Here is a 22,077-nt window from a genome sequence, read left to right on the forward strand (position 1 = left end):
ATCGACTATCAACAGCTCTCAACTGCTCTATCGACTATCAACAACTCTCAACTGCTCTATCAACTATCAACAACTCTCAACTGCTTTATAGACAACTCTCAACTGCTCTATCGACTATCAACAACTCTCAACTGCTCTATCGACAATCAACAACTCTCAACTGCTCTACGACAATCAACAACTCTCAACTGCTCTATCAACTATCAACAGCTCTCAACTGCTCTATCGACTATCAACAACTCTCAACTGCTCTATCGACTATCAACAGCTCTCAACTGCTCTATCGACTATCAACAGCTCTCAACTGCTCTATCAACTATCAACAGCTCTATCGACTATCAACAGCTCTCAACTGCTCTATCGACTATCAACAGCTCTCAACTGCTCTATCGACTATCAACAACTCTCAACTGCTCTATCGACTATCAACAGCTCTCAACTGCTCTATCGACTATCAACAACTCTCAACTGCTCTATCGACTATCAACAACTCTCAACTGCTCTATCGACTATCAACAACTCTCAACTGCTCTATCGACTATCAACAACTGTCAACTGCTCTATCGACTATCAACAACTCTCAACTGCTCTATCGACTATCAACAACTCTCAACTGCTCTATCGACTATCAACAACTCTCAACTGCTCTATCGACTATCAACAACTGTCAACTGCTCTATCGACTATCAACAACTCTCAACTGCTCTATCGACTATCAACAACTCTCAACTGCTCTATCGACTATCAACAACTCTCAACTGCTCTATCGACTATCAACAACTCTCAACTGCTCTATCGACTATCAACAACTGTCAACTGCTCTATCGACTATCAACAACTCTCAACTGCTCTATCGACTATCAACAGCTCTATCGACTATCAACAACTCTCAACTGCTCTATCGACTATCAACAGCTCTATCGACTATCAACAGCTCTCAACTGCTCTATCGACTATCAACAACTCTCAACTGCTCTATCGACTATCAACAACTCTCAACTGCTCTCAACCACTGCTGGTCTAAATCTATATTCATGTGCTTATTGAATGTGTTGTTACATACCAAGTAAGTAAGCGTAAGCAAGCAAGTTGTTACTTGGACACACACACTTGTGTAAAGGACATGGACCAGAGGAGTGCACTACTTATTTATTTACCCAAAGGCCCTGGTCTACAGTAGTTCACTAATATAGGGATGAGGGTGCCATTTGGGACAAAGCCAGCATGCAGTTCCTGTTCCCTATTTCTCTAGCAGCAGTTCGGCTAAATAGAGACAGTGCTGTGCTGATGACATCACCGGGCAGGAAGAGAGAGCAGCTACTTTGCATTGTGTTCCCTTAACAGGAAGCCGAGAGCATCGTGACCAAGATCAAACAGCAGCAGTACCAGGAACTGCTGTGTAGAGACCAGCTCACCATTGAGAAGGGAGAGGGGAAGATATTCCTACACTATGGTAAGACATGGCCACTAGCAACATACATTCTGTCATAGCTAACTATGCCTAAAGTAAATTAAACTTCACTAGGCTATATGATGTGTATGGAAAAATGTGAGGATGAAATTGGTGGTCATTGATAAGTGATTTTGATGAAAGTAATGCATTTCTATGCCAAAGCCATGGTCATTGAATGGGCACAACTAGCCATTGAGTGAACACATCTACAGCATGTTAGCCTTGGTAAACTATAGGCTAGCTAGCCCCAGAGCCATGACTCTAGCTAGCACTACCAGAGAGTAAACTATAGGCTAGCTAGCCCCAGAGCCATGACTCTAGCTAGCACTACCAGAGAGTAAACTATAGGCTAGCTAGCCCCAGAGCCATGACTTTAGCTAGCACTACCAGAGAGTAAACTATAGGCTAGCTAGCCCCAGAGCCATGACTCTAGCTTGCACTACCAGAGAGTAAACTATAGGCTAGCTAGCCCCAGAGCCATGACTCTAGCTAGCACTACCAGAGAGTAAACTATAGGCTAGCTAGCCCCAGAGCCATGACTACCTAGCCCTATCAGAGAGTAAACTATAGGCTAGCTAGCCCTACCAGAGAGTAAACTATAGGCTAGCTAGCCCCAGAGCCATGACTCTAGCTAGCCCTACCAGAGATTAAACTATAGGCTAGCTAGCCCTACCAGAGAGTAAACTATAGGCTAGCTAGCCCCAGAGCCATGACTCTTGCTTGCACTACCAGAGAGTAAAGTATAGGCTAGCTAGCCCCAGAGCCATGACTCTAGCTAGCACTACCAGAGAGTAAACTATAGGCTAGCTAACCCCAGAGCCATGACTCCTAGCTAGCCCTACCAGAAAGTATTTATGCTCACAAGAGCCATGACTCTAGCTAGCCCTACCAGAAAGTATTTATGCTCACAAGAGCCATGACTCTAGCTAGCCCTACCAGAGAGTAAACCATAGGCTTGCCCCAGAGCCATGACTCTAGCTAGCCCTACCAGAGAGTAAACTATAGGCTTGTCCCAGAGCCATGACTCTAGCTAGCCTTATCAGAGAGTATTTATGCTCACAAGAGCCATGACTCTAGCTAGTCCTACCAGAGAGTATTTATGCTCACAAGAGCCATGACTCTAGCTAGCCCTACCAGAGAGTATTTATGCTCACAAGAGCCATGACTCTAGCTAGCCCTACCAGAGAGTAAACTATAGGCTTTCCCCAGAGCCATGACTCTAGCTAGCCCTACCAGAGAGTAAACTATAGGCTTGTCCCAGAGCCATAACTCTAGCTAGCCTTACCAGAGAGTATTTATGCTCACAAGAGCCATGACTCTAGCTAGTCCTACCAGAGAGTATTTATGCTCACAAGAGCCATGACTCTAGCTAGACCTACCAGAGAGTATTTATGCTCACAAGAGCCATGACTCTAGCTAGTCCTACCAGAGAGTATTTATGCTCACAAGAGATATGACTCTAGCTAGTCCTACCAGAGAGTATTTATGCTCACAAGAGACATGACTCTAGCTAGTCCTACCAGAGAGTATTTATGCTCACAATAGCTTATGCTTTTGTCATGGACATGGTATTGTGCCAAATGTAGCCTTCTTGAAGTTGAGTTCACCCCAACATGTAACAAGATGTAGAGGAAGTTGAGTTCACCCCAACATGTAACAAGATGTAGAGGAAGTTGAGTTCACCACAACATGTAACAAGATGTAGAGAAAGTTGAGTTCACCCCAACATGTAACAAGATGTAGAGGAAGTTGAGTTCACCCCAACATGTAACAAGATGTAGAGGAAGTTGAGTTCACCACAACATGTAACAAGATGTAGAGAAAGTTGAGTTCACCCCAACATGTAACAAGATGTAGAGGAAGTTGAGTTCACCCCAACATGTAACAAGATGTAGAGGAAGTTGAGTTCACCACAACATGTAACAAGATGTAGAGGAAGTTGAGTTCACCACAACATGTAACAAGATGTAGAGGAAGTTGAGTTCACCACAACATGTAACAAGATGTAGAGGAAGTTGAGTTCACCACAACATGTAACAAGATGTAGAGGAAGTTGAGCGAATGAAGATTATGGTTACACATTATTTTGTCTATATTCTGTCTGTATATTGTTAATTTTATTCTTTTTTTAATAGTTTTTTTTGTTGCCTTTACCTCCCTTATCTCACCTCATTTGCTCACATTGTATATAGACTTATTTTTCTTTTGTATTATTGTATGTGTAACTCTGTGTTGTTGTATGTGTCGAACTGCTTTGCTTTATCTTGGCCAGGTCGCAATTGTAAATGAGAACTTGTTCTCAACTAGCCTACCTGGTTAAATAAAGGTGAAATAAAAATAAATAAATAAATAAAATTGTAAGACAATGTCAGCACCACTTCACCAGGTCAAATTCCTGGTACATGTACATGTAATTGACAAATAATGGTGATTCTGACACCTCTCTCTCTCTCTTTTTAAAAATGTTATCTCATCACAGATGAGGAGGAGATCACGTTCGCGCCCACGTATCGTTTCGAGAGAGACACACGCGAGAGATATGCCTACACCAAGGCCAAAGCCACTGGGGTAAGTTTATTGTGTATGTTTCCTGAGATGCTGTATGGCACAGGTGGCCCTCATACAGTAGAGAAAATAAGCAAATATCTGAGAGCACAAGTCCACAGCTTCGCTGTTTATTATTTTACCTTGTAGAGGTAGCCACTAAACAATGTCTGCGTCCCAAATGGAATCCTATTCCATACATAGCCCAGGGGCTCTGGTCAAAAGTAGTGCACAATATAGGGAAAAGGGTTCCAACGGGCTCTGGTCTAAAGTAGTGCACTATATAGGGAAAAGGGTTCCATAGGGCTCTGGTCTAAAGTAGTGCACTATATAGGGAAAAGGGTTCCAACGGGCTCTGGTCTAAAGTAGTGCACTATGTAGGGAATAGGGCTCTGGTCTAAAGTAGTGCACTATATAGGGAATAGGGCTCTGGTCTAAAGTAGTGCACTATGTAGGGAATAGGGCTCTGGTCTAAAGTAGTGCACTATATAGGGAAAAGGGTTCCATTTGGGACACACAGGGTCTCTGAAACCACTATTAGAAAGATGGCATGGTCTTAGATAGGCCTGCCATCAAACCAATGCTGATTTTTCCCTAACGACTGAAATATAAATTCTTCTCCCTCGCAGACTAAATACAATCTACCATCATGGTGTGATCGTGTTCTACGGAGGTCCTACCCCTTGGTTCATGTGTTCTGTCAGTCATACGGTGAGACTACTTGATTAATGATGATGATAATTGATTAATTGCAATTAACGAACAAAATATGTCTCATTTTAGCTAAATGTTATTACCAATGATATAATTTTGCAACCTCTCTTGTAGGGTGCACCAATGACATTATGACCAGTGACCACTCTCCAGTTTTCTCCACGTTTGAAGTTGGAGTGGCATCACAGTTTGTCTCCAAGCACGGTACAGTTTCTAACTTCACTAGACAACTACACCGTACTGGCTGTGTGACTAACGCACGTGTGTCTGACATCACTGTATTTGATGAAATGATCTACCCTCAGAAGAAGATGTTCTAGTGTTTTTTCCGAGCGCAAATCTATGGACAAAAGACAACTGCCTTTCCAATTGTTTTTCTATCTTTCTTTCCAGATCCCAACAGTGTGTCTCAGGGTGGGATCAAGTTCATGAACTGTGTTGCCACCCTCATGACAAAGTCCAAGACCAAGTTCTTCATCGAATACCACTCCAGCTGCTTAGAGAGTAAGACTAGGCTACTTCCTTATTCCATCTGACCTCCGGGGATCATGGGATAACACTAAAAAACATATCAAGCGCTCCAACTGAACTGGAGCCTAACTCACAGTGACTCCATACTAGTCTGAGTGCTATAGTACGAAGCAAACTAGACCTACTCAGGCTTTTATAAAGCTAGCCAGCTTCAGTTAGCTTCACATTCCAGATCAGGCTTTTTTTTTTTTATGTATTTATTTATTTCACCTTTATTTAACCAGGTAGGCTAGTTGAGAACAAGTTCTCATTTACAACTGCGACCTGGCCAAGATAAAGCAAAGCAGTTCGACACATACAACAACACAGAGTTACACATGGAGTAAAACAAACATACAGTCAATAATACAGTAGAGAAAGTCTATATACAGTGTGTGCAAACGAGGTAGGATAACGGAGGTAAGGCAATAAATAGGCCATAGTGGCGAAATAATTACAATTTAGCAATTAAACACTGGAGTGATAGATGTGCAGAAGACGAGTGTGCAAGTAGAGATACTGGGGTACAAAGGAGCAAAATAAATAAAATAGATAACAGTATGGGGATGAGGAAGTTGGATGGGCTAATTACAGATGGGCTATGTACAATTACAGATGGGCTATGTACAGGTGCAGTGATCTATGAGCTGCTCTGACAGCTGGTGCTTAAAGCTAGTGAGGGAGATATGAGTCTCCAGCTTCAGTGATTTTTCAGTTCGTTCCAGTCATTGGCAGCAGAGAACTGAAAGGAAAGGAGGCCAAAGGAGGAATTGGCTTTGGGGGTGACCAGTGAAATATACCTGCTGGAGCGCGTGCTACGGGTGGGTGCTGCTATAGTGACCAGTGAGCTGAGATAAAGGCAGGGCTTTACCTAGCAGAGACTTATAGATGACCTGGAGCCAGTGGGTTTGGCAACGAATATGTAGCGAGGGCCAGCCAACAGGTCGCAATGGTGGGTAGTATATGGGGCTTTGGTGACAAAATGGATGACACTGTGATAAACTGCATCCAATTTTCTGAGTAGAGTGTTGGAGGCTATTTTGTAAATGACATCGCCAAAGTCAAGGATCGGTAGGATAGTCAGTTTTACGAGGGTATGTTTGGCAGCATGAGTGAAGGATGCTTTGTTGCGAAATAGGAAACCGATTCTAGATTTAATTTTGGATTGGAGATGCTTAATGTGAGTCTGGAAGGAGAGTTTACAGTCTAACCAGACACCTAGGTATTTGTAGTTGTCCACATAATCTAAGTCAGAACCGTCCAGAGTAGTGATGTTAGATGGGTGGGCAGGTGCGGGCAGCGATCGGTTGAAGAGCATGCATTTAGTTTTACTTGCATTTAAGACCAGTTGGAGGTCACGGAAGGAGAGTTGTATGGCATTGAAGCTCATCTGGAGGTTAGTTAACACAGTGTCCAAAAAAGGGCCAGATGTATACAGAATGGTGTCGTCTGCGTAGAGGTGGATCAGAGAGTCACCAGCAGCAAGAGCGACATCATTGATATATACAGAGAAAAGATTTGGCCCGAGAATTGAACCCTGTGGCACCCCCATAGAGACTGCCAGAGGTCCGGACAACAGGCCCTCCGATTTGACACACTGCACTCTGTCTGAGAAGTAGTTGGTGAACCAGGCGAGGCAGTCATTTGAGAAACCAAGGCTGTTGAGTCTGCCGATAAGAATGTGGTGATTGACAGAGTCGAAAGCCTTGGCCAGGTCGATGAAGACGGCTGCACAGTATTGTCTCTTATCGATGGCGGTTATGATATCGTTTAGCGTGGCTGAGGTGCACCCATGACCAGCTCTGAAACCAGATTGCATGGCGGAGAAGGTACGGTGGGATTCGAAATAGTCGGTGATCTGTTTGTTAACCTGTTTGGGCTGCAGGGGCAGTATTGAGTAGCCTGGATAAAAGGTGCCCATTTCAAACGGCCTCGTACTCAATTCTTGCTCGTACAATATGCATATTATTATTACTATTGGATAGAAAACACTCTCTAGTTTCTAAAACCGTTTGAATTATATCTGTGAGTAAAACAGAACTCATTTTGCAGCAAACTTCCTGACAGGAAGTGGAAAATCTGAAATCGATGCTCTGTTCTAGGGCCTGCCTATAAATGTCCTTGATATATATCAGTATACATGCACTTCATACGTCTTCCACTAGATGTCGACAGGCAGTGAGAGAAGAAATGGAGTGAATTACTTGATCTGGGGTCGAATAAAAGCTCTTTGTATGACGTGTCACCAGTTTCCTGTTTTCTGGAGCGCGCGCGAAGGGACCTGGTATTGCCTTCTGAAAAGCTGTCGTTATAGACGACTAATATCTCCGGCTTTGATTTTATTTGATACATGTGACAATATCATCGTAAAGTATGTTTTTTCAATATAGTTTTATTAGATTATTGAAATTTTTTCGGGACGTTAGGCGTGTTGCTTTGTCTGCGTATGTTCAGGAAGGAGAGCTTCGCGCCACTTTGCTAGCTTTCCGTGCTAATTGACTGGAGAAGAGGACATTCTAAATCCAAACAACGATTGTTCTGGACAAAGGACCCCTTGTACAACATTCTGATGGAAGATCAGCAAAAGTAGGACCCATTTTATGATGTTATTTCATATATCTGTCGTACATGTGTACTAGTAGTTTGCGGCCAGGTTTTGGGCACGCTCTCGCCATAACGTAAACTGCATATCGTAATGAAGTTATTTTTAGAATTCTAACATGGCGATTGCATTAAGAACTAGTGTATCTATCATTTCCTATACAACATGTATTTTTTAGTTATGTTTATGAATAGTTATTTGGTCAGAATATGTGAGTGTCAGAAAAATATCCGGACGTTGTGGGAAAAAGATGCTACGTTAGCACAATGTATAACCACTGATTTCAGCTCTAAATATGCAAATTTTCGAACAAAACATAAGTGTATGTATAACCTGATGTTATAGGACTGTCATCTGATGAAGCTTATCAAGGTTAGTCAAAAATTATATATCTTTTGCTGGTTTGTTACGATCGCTAACTTTTGCTGCTGGGGAATGGCTTGTGTTTCTGGCTATTGTGGTAAGCTAATATAATGCTATATTGTGTTTTCGCTGTAAAACACTTAAGAAATCGGAAATATTGGCTGGAATCACAAGATGCCTGTCTTTCATTTGCTGTACACCATGTATTTTTCAGAAATGTTTTATGATGAGTATTTAGGTAATTGACGTTGGTGTCTGTAATTACTCTGGCTGCTTCGGTGCTATTTCTGACGGTAGCTGTGATGGTAGCTGCAATGTAAAACTGATTTATAGCTCAAATATGCACATTTTTCGAACAAAACATAGATTTATTGAATAACATGTTATAAGACTGTCATCTGATGAAGTTGTTTCTTGGTTAGTTTGGTTGGTTCTTGGTTAGTTAGGTTGGTTTTGTGCATGCTACCTGTGCTGTGAAAAATGTCTGTCCTTTTTTGTATTTGGTGGTGAGCTAACATAAATATACGTGGTGTTTTCGCTGTATAACATTTTAAAAATCGGACATGTTGGCTGGATTCACAAGATGTTTATCTTTCAAATGCTGTATTGGACTTGTTAATGTGTGAAAGTTAAATATTTCTAAAAAATATATTTTGAATTTCGCGCCCTGCACTTGAGCTGGCTGTTGTCATAAGTGTACCGACCTCGGGCTTGCAGCCAGAAGAAGTTAACTTGGCTTTCGAAGACCTTAGAAAGGCAGGGTAGGATAGATATAGGTCTATAACAGTTTGGGTCTAGAGTTTCACCCCCTTTGAAGAGGGGGATGACCGCGGCAGCTTTCCAATCTTTGGGGATCTCAGACGATACGAAAGAGAGGTTGAACAGGCTAGTAATAGGGGTTACAACAATTTCGGCTGATAATTTTAGGAAGAGAGAGTCCAGATTGTCTAGCCCGGCTGATTTGTAGGGGTCCAGATTTTGCAGCTCTTTCAGAACATCAGCTATTTGAATTTGGGTGAAGGAAAAATGGGGGAGGCTTGGGCAAGTTGCTGTGGGGGGCGCAGGGTTGTTGTCCGGGGTAGCCAGGTGGAAAGCATGGCCAGCCGTAGAAAAATGCTTATTGAAATTCTCAGTTATCGCGGATTTATCGGTGGTGACAGTGTTTCCTATCCTCAGGGCAGCTGGGAGGAGATGATCTTATTCTCCATGGACTTTACAGTGTCCCAAAACTTTTTGGAGTTTGTGCTACAGGATGCAAATTTCTGTTTGAAAAAGCTAGCCTTTGCTTTCCTAACTTCCCTGAAAAGTTGCATATCGCGGGGGCTATTCGATGCTAATGCAGTACGCCACAGGATGTTTTTGTGCTGGTCAAGGGCAGTCAGGTCTGGAGTGAACCAAGGGCTATATCTGTTCCTGGTTCTACATTTTTTTTATTGGGGCATGCTTATTTAAGATGGTGAGGAAAGCACTTTTGAAGAGCAACCAGGCATCCTCTACTGACGGAATGAGGTCAATATCCTTCCAGGATACCCGGGGCAAGTCGATTAGAAAGGCCTGCCCGCTGAAGTGTTTTAGGGAGCGTTTGACGGTGATGATGGGTGGTCAGACCCGTTACGGACGCGGTTTTATAAAGCTAGCCAGCTTCAGTTAGCTTCACATTCCAGATCAGGCTTCATCCATACTACGATGGTGGATAATGCTTGTCCGTCAGCTGATAACTCTAGCGGGCTTGTAACTGTGTGTGCAGGTTGCACATGGGCACCGGACCAAAGATGGTACAGTATGAAGATAGGCAGAAACTGCTTCTCCAATAGAAATCCCCGATCACTCTTGTAGGCGATGTCATGGCGACGTTGGCTAGCTATGCTCATGCACAGAAACACGTCATCGGGTCTAACGGTCGACTCTCGCCGAACTGCGCATGTGCAGGCCGTCAAATCCTTCGATATAACGTTTTTGACTAAAATTGACGTGTCAGTTTGTCACGCTCACGAGGTTGAAGTCATAACAAGTTCCACTACTTAAGAATCTAGGTTTTGCCTTTAGAGTTCAAGAAAATGAACAACTAAGAAAAAGACGTCACTCCTCTCATTGACTTCTCAAATCCCAGTCTGTTTCTCAAGCGTTCCCAGAAGCCTCGTGATGTTGCGCCTCTGGGTTTAGAAACTCTGTTGGCCGAACTCTTCGTTGAGACAAAAAACATCACTTCATGGACAAGTCAGCGCCACATTTTAATTTGTGACGAAATCAAAATGAAAGAAAAGGGATCTTGCAAATTCACCAGACTACGGTGTGACTTTTAGAAGTGCCGTCCTTTATTTTCTTACTTATTGTTAATGCCGTCTTCGGTGTGCTTATGGGGAGGCAGGTAGCCTAGTGGTTAGAGCGTTGGGCCAGTAACCGAAAGGTTGCTAGATCGTCTTTGGTGTGCTTAACAACGAACAACAATAAACAGAGTCAGCCCTGAGTTAGCCTATCCTGGACCAGGTTAGTTCTGAATGCAGGATAAACAGAGTTAGCCCTGAGTTAGCCTGCCCTGGACCAGGTTAGTTCTGAATGCAGGATAAACAGAGTTAGCCCTGAGTTAGCCTGGCCTGGAGCAGGTTAGTTCTGAATGCAGGATACATGGAGTCAGCCCTGAGTTAGCCTATCCTGGACCAGGTTAGTTCTGAATGCAGGATAAACAGAGTTAGCCCTGAGTTAGCCTGCCCTGGACCAGGTTAGTTCTGAATGCAGGATAAACAGAGTTAGCCCTGAGTTAGCCTGCCCTGGACCAGGTTAGTTCTGAATGCAGGATAAACAGAGTTAGCCCTGAGTTAGCCTGCCCTGGACCAGATTAGTTCTGAATGCAGGATAAACAGAGTTAGCCCTGGGTTAGCCTGCCCTGGAGCAGGTTAGTTCTGAATGCAGGATAAACAGAGTTAGCCCTGAGTTAGCCTGGCCTGGAGCAGGTTCGTTCTGAATGCAGGATAAACAGAGTTAGCCCTGAGTTAGCCTATCCTGGAGCAGGTTAGTTCTGAATGCAGGATAAACAGAGTTAGCCCTGAGTTAGCCTGCCCTGGAGCAGGTTAGTTCTGAATGCAGGATAAACAGAGTTAGCCCTGAGTTAGCCTGCCCTGGACCAGGTTAGTTCTGAATGCAGGATAAACAGAGTTAGCCCTGAGTTAGCCTGCCCTGGACCAGGTTAGTTCTGAATGCAGGATAAACAGAGTTAGCCCTGAGTTAGCCTGCCCTGGACCAGGTTAGTTCTGAATGCAGGATAAACAGAGTTAGCCCTGAGTTAGCCTATCCTGGACCAGGTTAGTTCTGAATGCAGGATAAACAGAGTTAGCCCTGAGTTAGCCTATCCTGGAGCAGGTTAGTTCTGAATGCAGGATAAACAGAGTTAGCCCTGGGTTAGCCTGCCCTGGACCAGATTAGTTCTGAATGCAGGATAAACAGAGTTAGCCCTGAGTTAGCCTGCCCTGGAGCAGGTTAGTTCTGAATGCAGGATAAACAGAGTTAGCCCTGAGTTAGCCTGCCCTGGACCAGGTTAGTTCTGAATGCAGGATAAACAGAGTTAGCCCTGAGTTAGCCTGCCCTGGACCAGGTTAGTTCTGAATGCAGGATAAACAGAGTTAGCCCTGAGTTAGCCTATCCTAGAGCAGGTTAGTTCTGAATGCAGGATAAACAGAGTTAGCCCTGAGTTAGCCTGCCCTGGATCAAGTTAGTTCTGAAGGATTAGTTACCATAGAAATGTACCTGGCTAAAAGGCGAGCAACATTCCTATGATCGGTTATCCCGAGATGAACTCAGAGTTGTCGTGACGTTGTATTAGTTAATGTGGCGACTGTTGCTCATCGAATGATTACAAGTTTCTAATTACGTGATTAACTGAATCAAGCAATTATTAACTCATTAACCTGGGGCACCATGGGAAAACTAGTTTTTATTGAGTTTCTATTTCCCAAATTAACTCAAAGAATATCAGAATATCGATTTTACCACAGCCGCTAATTAACCAGTTGCCTCTAACAGTCTCGTTCTGAACGTCGTATAGCCCGGGATTCTGCACGGACTCGGGTCTCACTAATGAATTCACACCACACCAATCTTAGTTGAATGTTTATTTACTAAAAAGCTAAAATGATGATAAAAGATACACATACACAAAACACATTCTAAGCTATTGATTAGAACTTAGTATAACGGGCCAACACACTAGGGCGCGTGTTACCCAAAATGGTGATTTAAAAGAGAGAGAAAGAGAGAGATTACACGAGAGGAATATACATTTGGGTGAAATTGTCAACTATGCTCATTCTAACCCTAGCCTTGCCCCAAACTGCCGCTGTTATGAGTCAGAATATAATGATGTTATTACTTGTGGAAGGTCTCCGTGGATTTTCCCGCGTGGACCGTTCAAGCTGCTCAATGACGCACTTCTCCTGCGCACCTCTCTAGGTGTCCTCACGATGTCCGTGTCCTTTGGCTTTACTGGCCTGTTCCTTTGTCCTCGCTCTGGAAGGGGTCTGCGGAGGACAGATAGCTCTGTAGCTCAGAGCTCACAGCGTAAAGATGAAAGAGTGTAGATACCACGATTCGATGGGGAGTGGAGGCTAGGTGGTTCGGCTTGAATACACCCGCTTAGACCGCTACTCATCCTTAGCTTGGGTAGAAAAAGATTTCTTTGTCTTCAAACTTGTTGCGTTTTGGGTTCGTTGACCTTTTAGACCTTTGGCTGCAGCTCGGGTCACTTAGTCTCCTCTGTTAATTCTGCACTCACAGGTTTTATACCCTCGGGTCAGAAGTGGGCGTAACCGCCTTCAGGGCAATTCTCTGGGCGTACCAAGTTTGAGGGGCAAGGTATAGATTTTACTCAAATCCAATTTTAGACAACTAACTTCACATTTCATCTCTACCGAAACATTCTCTTTGATTTGGACATTTTCCACACAACGTACAATGTATAAACATCAAGCATATACGAGGAAAACTCTTAACGTTACAATGTTTTCATAATAACGTAATCTATTAACCTTTAATAACAAAACAAAAATGACATACATTTTCATATTCCATCTATCGTCATGACCACCATTGTAGTTGACGGAAACCATTGTTCCAAAGTCCCTTTATTGCATGTTTAAAGTTCTGAGGCTGGTTCTCCATAGTGAGAGGGAATGTTTTCTGTGGACACCGAATTACCATGGGTGTGAGGGGTCATAAAACCCCCACATCTTCAGACCCTTAGATCTCTCCTCATCTGTTGGGGTTGAGAGATAATCTGTAGGGTTGTGGTCTCCTGTAACCTGACCTGATCAGGACAGTCATGACAGAGTTGACCAAAGCTACCTTGCTAACTCCTCAAACCCGCTACGTAGTATATAGCCCCTCAACCCGCTACGTAGTATATAGCCCCTCAACCCGCTACGTAGTATATAGCCCCTCAACCCGCTACGTAGTATATAGCCCCTCAACCCGCTACGTAGTATATAGCCCCTCAACCCGCTACGTAGTATATAGCCCCTCAACCCGCTACGTAGTATATAGCCCCTCAACCCGCTACGTAGTATATAGCCCCTCAACCCGCTACGTAGTATATAGCCCCTCAACCCGCTACGTAGTATATAGCCCCTCAACCCGCTACGTAGTATATAGCCCCTCAACCCGCTACGTAGTATATAGCCCCTCAACCCGCTACGTAGTATATAGCCCCTCAACCCCGCTACGTAGTATATAGCCCCTCAACCCGCTACGTAGTATATAGCCCCTCAACCCGCTACGTAGTATATAGCCCCTCAACCCGCTACGTAGTATATAGCCCCTCAAGGTCCCAGATCTGTTTGTCTTGCCATCTCTTACTATTCATTGTCATGCCAAACTGGATTTGGCTATACAGCACAAACAGATCTGGGACCAGCCTAACTGCACACATCCTGTCCATAGAATTTGTCAAGAGCTCAGAAGGAGAGAACCAAGATCACTCTGATGGGAACATCAAGGTTCGGTTTGGAAACCAAGTTGAGGTAAGTTGACATTTTGAAGCTTCTTTCAAGTACAAATACTAGGCTAATTGTCTTACAATATGGTGTATTTGATGCAGTAGAGTTGTTGAGTGTTCTGAACAACCTGTCGTGTCTTTTTAAAGCTCATCCCTATCATCTCAGACCCAGAGTATTTGTTGGATCAGCACATTCTCCTGTGTGTCAAGTCCACAGACTGTGATGAATCCTATGGTGAGGAAGTAGGGCAACTGTGGGCTGAAATGGAAAGACTCGTTTTTTAGAATGACACAGACCACATTTTGGGCTGGTGTATAATACTAGTCTAGGTCTGTGACTCTTGATCATCTAGTTCTGTCATCATCTAGCTCTGTCTTGTCTTCGTCGAGCTCTATCTGTCTTCATCTAGCTCCGTCTGTCTTCGTCAAGCTCTGTCTTTCTTCGTCAAGCTCTGTCTGTCTTCGTCAAACTCTGTCTGTCTTCGTCAAGCTCCGTCTGTCTTCGTCAAGCTCTGTCTGTCTTCGTCAAGCTCTGTCTTCATCTAGCTCTGTCTTCATCTAGCTCTGTCTTCATCTAGCTCTGTCTTTCATCGTCTAGCTCTGTCTTCATCTAGCTCTGTCTTCATCTAGCTCTGTCTTCCATCGTCTAGCTCTGTCTTCATCTAGCTCTGTCTTCATCTAGCTCTGTCTTCATCTAGCTCTGTCTTCATCTAGCTCTGTCTTCATCTAGCTCTGTCTTCATCTAGCTCTGTCTTCGTCTAGCTCTGTCTTCGTCTAGCTCTGTCTTCGTCTAGCTCTGTCTTCGTCTAGCTCTGTCTTCATCTAGCTCTGTCTTCATCTAGCTCTGTCTTCATCTAGCTCTGTCTTTCTTCGTCTAACTGTCTTTCTTCGTCTAGCTCTGTCTTCGTCTAGCTCTGTCTTCGTCTAGCTCTGTTTTCATGGTCTAGCTCTGTCTTCGTCTAGTTCTGTCTTTCTTCGTCTAACTGTCTTCATCTAGCTCTGTCTTTCTTCGTCTAACTGTCTTCATCTAGCTCTGTCTTCATCTAGCTCTGTCTTTCTTCGTCTAACTGTCTTTCTTCGTCTAGCTCTGTCTTTGTCTAGCTCTGTTTTCATGGTCTAGCTCTGTCTTCGTCTAGCTCTGTCTTTCTTCGTCTAACTGTCTTCATCTAGCTCTGTCTTTCTTCGTCTAACTGTCTTCATCTAGCTCTGTCTTCATCTAGCTCTGTCTTTCTTCGTCTAGCTCTGTCTTTCATCGTCTAGCTCTGTCTTCGTCTAGCTCTGTCTTTCATCGTCTAGCTCTGTCTTCGTCTAGCTCTGTCTTTTATCATCTAGCTCTGTTTTCGTCTAGCTCTGTTTTCATGGTCTAGCTCTGTCCTCGTCTAGCTCTGTCTTTCATCGTCTAGCTCTGTCTTCGTTTAGTTCTGCCTGTCTTCATCTAGCTCTGTCTTACTTCATCTGGGGGGGACTCATTCTGATTGGCTGCGCCCATGCCCAGACATGTGAAATCCATAGATTAGGGCCTAATTCTTTTATTTCAATTTACTGATTTCCTTATATGAACTGTAACTCTGTAAAATCATTGAAATTGTTGTATGTTGTGTTTATATTTTTGTTCAGAATAGTTCTGTCATCTAGCTCTCAGAGAGGAAAAGACAGCTTCTTCCAATGCTCCTCTCCTCCCCTCCTCATCTTCTCTCCTCCTCTCTTCCTCTCCTCCTCTCCTCCTCCTCCTCCTCCCCTCCTCCTCTTCTCTCTTCTCTCCTCCTCCTCTCCTCCCCTCTCCTCCTCTCTCCTCCTCTCCTCTTCTCCTCTCCTCTTCTTCTCTTCTCTCTCCCATCTTTTCTCCTCCTCCTCTTCCGCTCACCTCTTCTCTCTTCCTCTTCTCTCATCTTCCCTCCCTCTTCTCTCCTCCTCTCATCTTCTCTCCTCCTCCTGCTCCCCTTCTGCTCACCTCTTCTCTCCTCCTCTTCTCTCCTCTTCCCTCCCTCTTCTCTCCTCCTCTCCTCTCCTCCTATTCTTCTCTTCTCTCCTCCTCCCCTTCTCTCCTCCTCCCCTTCTCTCCTCCCCCTCTTCTCTCCTCCCTCCTCTCTTCTCTCCTCCTCGTCTTCTCTTCTCTCCTCCTCCTCTTCTCTTCTCTCCTCCTCCTCTCCCCTTCTCTCCTCCCCCTCTTCTCTCCTCCCTCCTCTCTTCTCTCCTCCTCTTCTCTTCTCTCCTCCTCCTCTTCTCTTCTCTCCTCCTCCACTTCTCTCCTCCTCCTCTTCTCTCCTCCTCTCCCCTTCTCCCCTCCTCTTCTGCTCGCCTCTTCTCTCCTCCTCCTCTTCTCTCCTCCTCTCCCCTTCTCCCCTCCTCTTCTCTCCTCCCTCCTTTTCTCTTCTGTCCTCCTCCTCTTCTCTCCTCCTCCTCTCCACTTCTCCCCTCCTCCCCTTCTCTCCTCCCTCCTACGCTTCTCTCCTCCTCTTCTCTCCTCCTCCTCCTTCTTCTCCTGCTCCCTGACATGGTGTCATCCCTACAGGAGAGGGCTGTGTGGCTCTGCGAGCGGCAGAGTCCTCCTACACAGAGTTCCACGTGACGCTGACGCACCACGGCGAGCGGACAGGCACCCTGACAGGGGGTGTACAACTGCGCACCTCTGGGGGCAAACAGACCGAGAAGTTATACGGTGAGAGGCTGAGAACCAATGTCATAGTGTACCACTGATGTCTCAACAAAATAATGTTTTCTCTTGTTGCTAAACACACTCCTCCTTTTTCAGATTTCATCCAAGTGGAAAGGGATGATTCTGGCACCCCAAAAGGGAAAGGTCTGGATAACAACAGCAAGTGAGCAGTCTCTCTCTTCACTCGTGGCTATTTGACAAGCTTGTGATCTCAGTTCAATTGTGACATCAGGACATCTGGTTATTTCTCCTGTTCAATAGGTTCGCTCTTCCCCATCCCATTGATATCACCAACCCCAATTACATGGGGGTGGGCTACAAGTCTGGAGGTGTGACAGACAGGGGCTGGAGCTACAGCATGTCCCCCAGATCAGGCTCCGGAGGTGGGGGTGGTGTCGGTGGGCACGGGGGCAAGGACCAGACCCATGGAAACATCTTTCCCAAAAAGACTGTCTACGACCACAGCGCTGTGCGAAGCCCCACTGGAAAAGCAACGGATAACGTGTACGTTAATCTAGCTCAAAGACAGAAAAACACATCTACGGCTTTATAGGTTTTCAAAACTCTTACAGGCCGGGTTTCCCGAACACAGACTGAACTCCTTTGAAATATATTTTCGGTCCAGGGCTAGTCTTAATCGGGGTCCGGGAGAACGACACTTGGTAAATTGGTGTAAAGGAATTTGTTGAGGTGGCTCGACTTCTAATATTTGGATTGTCGTTATTTAGGCATACTTGGGACTGAACTGAACAATATGGCTTCTATTTTCTCACATAGTAGACAATGTACTGAGAGTGAAGAGATTAATTGATACCTCATTGTGAGTCTGTGAAGCTGAACTCTGAATGACCTGGGTGTGTGTGTGTGTGTGTGTGTGTGTGTGTGTGTGTGTGTGTGTGTGTGTGTGTGTGTGTGTGTGTGTGTGTGTGTGTGTGTGTGTGTGTGTGTGTGTGTGTGTGTGTGTGTGTGTGTGTGTCTGTCCTGTCTTCCAGAGGTGAGGACGGGAAGCCAGCGGAGATGTTTGACAACCCTCTGTACGGCTCCATGGGAAAGTCTGGAGGAGGAGCTAAAGAGTCACCAGACCCTCAGTCCTCCAAGGAACACCTGACCCCTCCAGACCCCTACTTCTCCTTTCCCAAACCCTCTGACCAGGACCCTGACCGGCCCCCGGTCCCCACCCCGCGTAACCGCTCTTACACCTGTTCTGAGACCAAGCCCCAGTGTTCAGCCCCTAATTCCTTCGCCTCCCTCCACCCCCTGTCCTACACCAAGAACCCTGTGAAGCCGTCACGCTCCGAGGGGGGCATGGTACTAACGGCCAATAAGCCGCCTCTGCCCATGAAGTCCCGCCCAGGCCAGGCGGAGGCCACGTCCACTAAGCCCAGAGACTACCGAGACAGCTCGGAGCTGCCCAGCAAACTCCGCCCACCTTCAAGGCCCATCCAGCCCCTCCCCAAAGAAGGTAAGACTCCAACCTCTGTTCACATATCAGGCAACCAGCCTCTGTTCACATGACAGGCAACCAGCCTCTGTTCACATGACAGGCAACCAGCCTCTGTTCACATATCAGGCAACCAGCCTCTGTTCACATGACAGGCAACCAGCCTCTGTTCACATATCAGGCAACCAGCCTCTGTTCACATGACAGGCAACCAGCCTCTGTTCACATGACAGGCAACCAGCCTCTGTTCACATATCAGGCAACCAGCCTCTGTTCACATGACAGGCAACCAGCCTCTGTTCACATATCAGGCAACCAGCCTCTGTTCACATGACAGGCAACCAGCCTCTGTTCACATATCAGGCAACCAGCCTCTGTTCACATATCAGGCAACCAGCCTCTGTTCACATATCAGGCAACCAGCCTCTGTTCACATATCAGGCAACCAGCCTCTGTTCACATATCAGGCAACCAGCCTCTGTTCACATATCAGGCAACCAGCCTCTGTTCACATATCAGGCAACCAGCCTCTGTTCACATATCAGGCAACCAGCCTCTGTTCACATATCAGGCAACCAACCTCTGTTCACATATCAGGCAACCAGCCTCTGTTCACATATCAGGCAACCAGCCTCTGTTCACATATCAGGCAACCAGCCTCTGTTCACATATCAGGCAACCAGCCTCTGTTCACATATCAGGCAACCAGCCTCTGTTCACATATCAGGCAACCAGCCTCTGTTCACATATCAGGCAACCAGCCTCTGTTCACATATCAGGCAACCAGCCTCTGTTCACACATCAGGCAACCAGCCTCTGTTCACATATCAGGCAACCAGCCTCTGTTCACATGACAGGCAACCAGCCTCTGTTCACATATCAGGCAACCAGCCTCTGTTCACATATCAGGCAACCAGCCTCTGTTCACATATCAGGCAACCAGCCTCTGTTCACATATCAGGTAACCAGCCTCTGTTCACATATCAGGCAACCAGCCTCTGTTCACATATCAGGCAACCAGCCTCTGTTCACATATCAGGCAACCAGCCTCTGTTCACATATCAGGCAACCAGCCTCTGTTCACATATCAGGCAACCAGCCTCTGTTCACATATCAGGCAACCAGCCTCTGTTCACATATCAGGCAACCAGCCTCTGTTCACATATCAGGCAACCAGCCTCTGTTCACATATCAGGCAACCAACCTCTGTTCACATATCAGGCAACCAGCCTCTGTTCACATATCAGGCAACCAGCCTCTGTTCACATATCAGGCAACCAGCCTCTGTTCACATATCAGGCAACCAGCCTCTGTTCACATATCAGGCAACCAGCCTCTGTTCACATATCAGGCAACCAGCCTCTGTTCACATATCAGGTAACCAGCCTCTGTTCACATATCAGGCAACCAGCCTCTGTTCACATATCAGGCAACCAGCCTCTGTTCACATATCAGGCAACCAGCCTCTGTTCACATATCAGGCAACCAGCCTCTGTTCACATATCAGTCAACCAGCCTCTGTTCACATATCAGGCAAACAACATCTGTTCACATATCAGGCAACCAGCCTCTGTTCACATATCAGGCAACCAGCCTCTGTTCACATATCAGGCAACCAGCCTCTGTTCACATATCAGGCAACCAGCCTCTGTTCACATATCAGGCAACCAGCCTCTGTTCACATGACAGGCAACCAGCCTCTGTTCACATGACAGGCAACCAGCCTCTGTTCACATGACAGGCAACCAGCCTCTGTTCACATATCAGGCAATCAAGTTGCTAATAGCTTCTGATGTCATGTTTTTAAACTAAGCATACCGCAGAGGGAAAGGTTCTGTACATTAAACTGGACATAGTCAACACAACATGATGAAAAGCAACATGGTCTTTCTTTCTGTAGTTGAAAACATTTCTCTTGTCCTTTTTTCGCCCCCCCCAGCGCTTCACGAGACGACTCAACCCTCGAAGATGGGCCGTTCAGTGAAATGACTGTCTTGCTCCTGTCCTAGACGTTGGAAATTAGATGTTAAATGGAGGGCTAGTGACAGATGATAACTCAATACAACTTCTCACCCAGTCACTCCACTGCTCATCCTACTGACTCTCCCTAAACATGTTTCTGTACAAAACTCCTCGTTCCCTTTTCCATACGCGTTAGGCTATATTACTGCAAGTCCATAAGACATTTTATGAATTGTCTTCATGTCACCACTCTTTTTTATCGTGATTTTTGTAGAGTCCTCCGATACAAAGTATCATTGTTCTGTTTTTGCACAGACGTTGACCACCACAAGAACTCTTTAGATTATAGGAATCATTTTGAAGACTTGCTTGCAACAATCTGAATGTGTCTTCCTTGTATCTGGTGTTTGGTCAAATCAGTACTATTAAATTTAAACGAATGAGACTCAGCTGCCTCTCCATTTCATTTTGATTGGGTCTATTCATTTTTCACATCTGCTTTCGACCTTCCTATCTGTATGGTAGACAGTTACTATTCCGTTTACAACAGCCCAGTGTCCAACTATCCATTATATATTTTCAGTAGACTGAAAAGATTTGTCACGGGTCCCCAGGTCCTCAAAAATGTCTACAGCTGCACCATCGAGAGCATCCTGACCGGTTGCATCACCGCCTGGTATGGCAACTGCTCGGCATCTGACCGTAAGGCTCTACAGAGGGTAGCGAATACGGCCCAGTACATCACTGAGGCCAAGCCTCCTGACAATATATATATATATATATATATATATATATACACTGCTCAAAAAAATAAAGGGAACACTTAAACAACACAATGTAACTCCAAGTCAATCACACTTCTGTGAAAGCAAACTGTCCACTTAGGAAGCAACACTGATTGACAATAAATTTCACATGCCGTTGTGCAAATGGAATAGACAAAAGGTGGAAATTATAGGCAATTAGCAAGACACCCCCAATAAAAGAGTGGTTCTGCAGGTGGTGACCACAGACCACTTCTGAGTTCCTATGCTTCCTGGCTGATGTTTTGGTCACTTTTGAATGCTGGCGGTGCTTTCACTCTAGTGGTAGCATGAGACGGAGTCTACAACCCACACAAGTGGCTCAGGTAGTGCAGCTCATCCAGGATGGCACATCAATGCGAGCTGTGGCAAGAAGGTTTGCTGTGTCTGTCAGCGTAGTGTCCAGAGCATGGAGGCGCTACCAGGAGACAGGCCAGTACATCAGGAGACGTGGAGGAGGCCGTAAGAGGGCAACAACCCAGCAGCAGGACCGCTACCTCCGCCTTTGTGCAAGGAGGAGCACTGCCAGAGCCCTGCAAAATGACCTCCAGCAGGCCACAAAAGGCCTTTTTCCCTTTATTCAGATTACAAACTCTCCCTTTATTCAGATTACAAACTCTCCCATTATTCAGGTTACAACCTCTCCCTTTATTCAGATTACAACCTCTCCCTTTATTCAGATTACAACCTCTCCCTTTATTCAGATTACAACCTCTGACTTTATTCAGATTACAACCTCTCCCTTTATTCAGATTACAACCTCTCCCTTTATTCAGATTACAACCTCTGACTTTATTCAGATTAAAACCTCTCCCTTTATTCAGATTATAATCTCTCCCTTTCAGTTATTTGAAAAGGAAAACATCTCCCAAATATGGCTATTTTAAAACAAGACATAGAAAGTTGGTTGCAATTTCAATTTAATCCCCCAGAAAAGACAGAACAAATAATACAACAAATATTGTGGTTAAACTCAAATATACTAATTGATTTAAAAAAATTAAAAAAAATCTGTAAAAAATTAAAAGGTATAATCTTCGTAAATT

The 22,077-nt window shown here is 45.1% G+C and overlaps 2 protein-coding genes across 2 annotated transcripts; both read left to right on the forward strand.

The window, feature by feature from the left end:
- Positions 1 to 1,195: 1,195 nt before the first annotated feature.
- On the forward strand, positions 1,196 to 20,664 carry LOC120053578 (phosphatidylinositol 3,4,5-trisphosphate 5-phosphatase 1-like). Its single transcript, XM_039000708.1, has 13 exons — positions 1,196 to 1,201; positions 1,345 to 1,453; positions 3,933 to 4,021; positions 4,627 to 4,708; positions 4,826 to 4,915; positions 5,105 to 5,215; positions 14,115 to 14,194; positions 14,317 to 14,404; positions 16,682 to 16,828; positions 16,922 to 16,988; positions 17,087 to 17,329; positions 17,818 to 18,287; positions 20,206 to 20,664. The coding sequence occupies exons 1-13, from the start codon at positions 1,196 to 1,198 to the stop codon at positions 20,253 to 20,255; spliced, it is 1,632 nt and encodes a 543-aa protein (XP_038856636.1). The 3' UTR covers positions 20,256 to 20,664.
- On the forward strand, positions 18,315 to 20,181 carry LOC120053587. Its single transcript, XM_039000722.1, has 2 exons — positions 18,315 to 19,643; positions 19,826 to 20,181. Exons 1-2 carry the CDS (start codon positions 18,597 to 18,599, stop codon positions 19,976 to 19,978), a joined length of 1,200 nt encoding a protein of 399 aa, XP_038856650.1. The 5' UTR covers positions 18,315 to 18,596; the 3' UTR covers positions 19,979 to 20,181.
- Positions 20,665 to 22,077: the final 1,413 nt, after the last annotated feature.

This window comes from Salvelinus namaycush, chromosome 9, assembly GCF_016432855.1.
Source record: "Salvelinus namaycush isolate Seneca chromosome 9, SaNama_1.0, whole genome shotgun sequence".
NCBI lineage: Eukaryota > Metazoa > Chordata > Actinopteri > Salmoniformes > Salmonidae > Salvelinus > Salvelinus namaycush.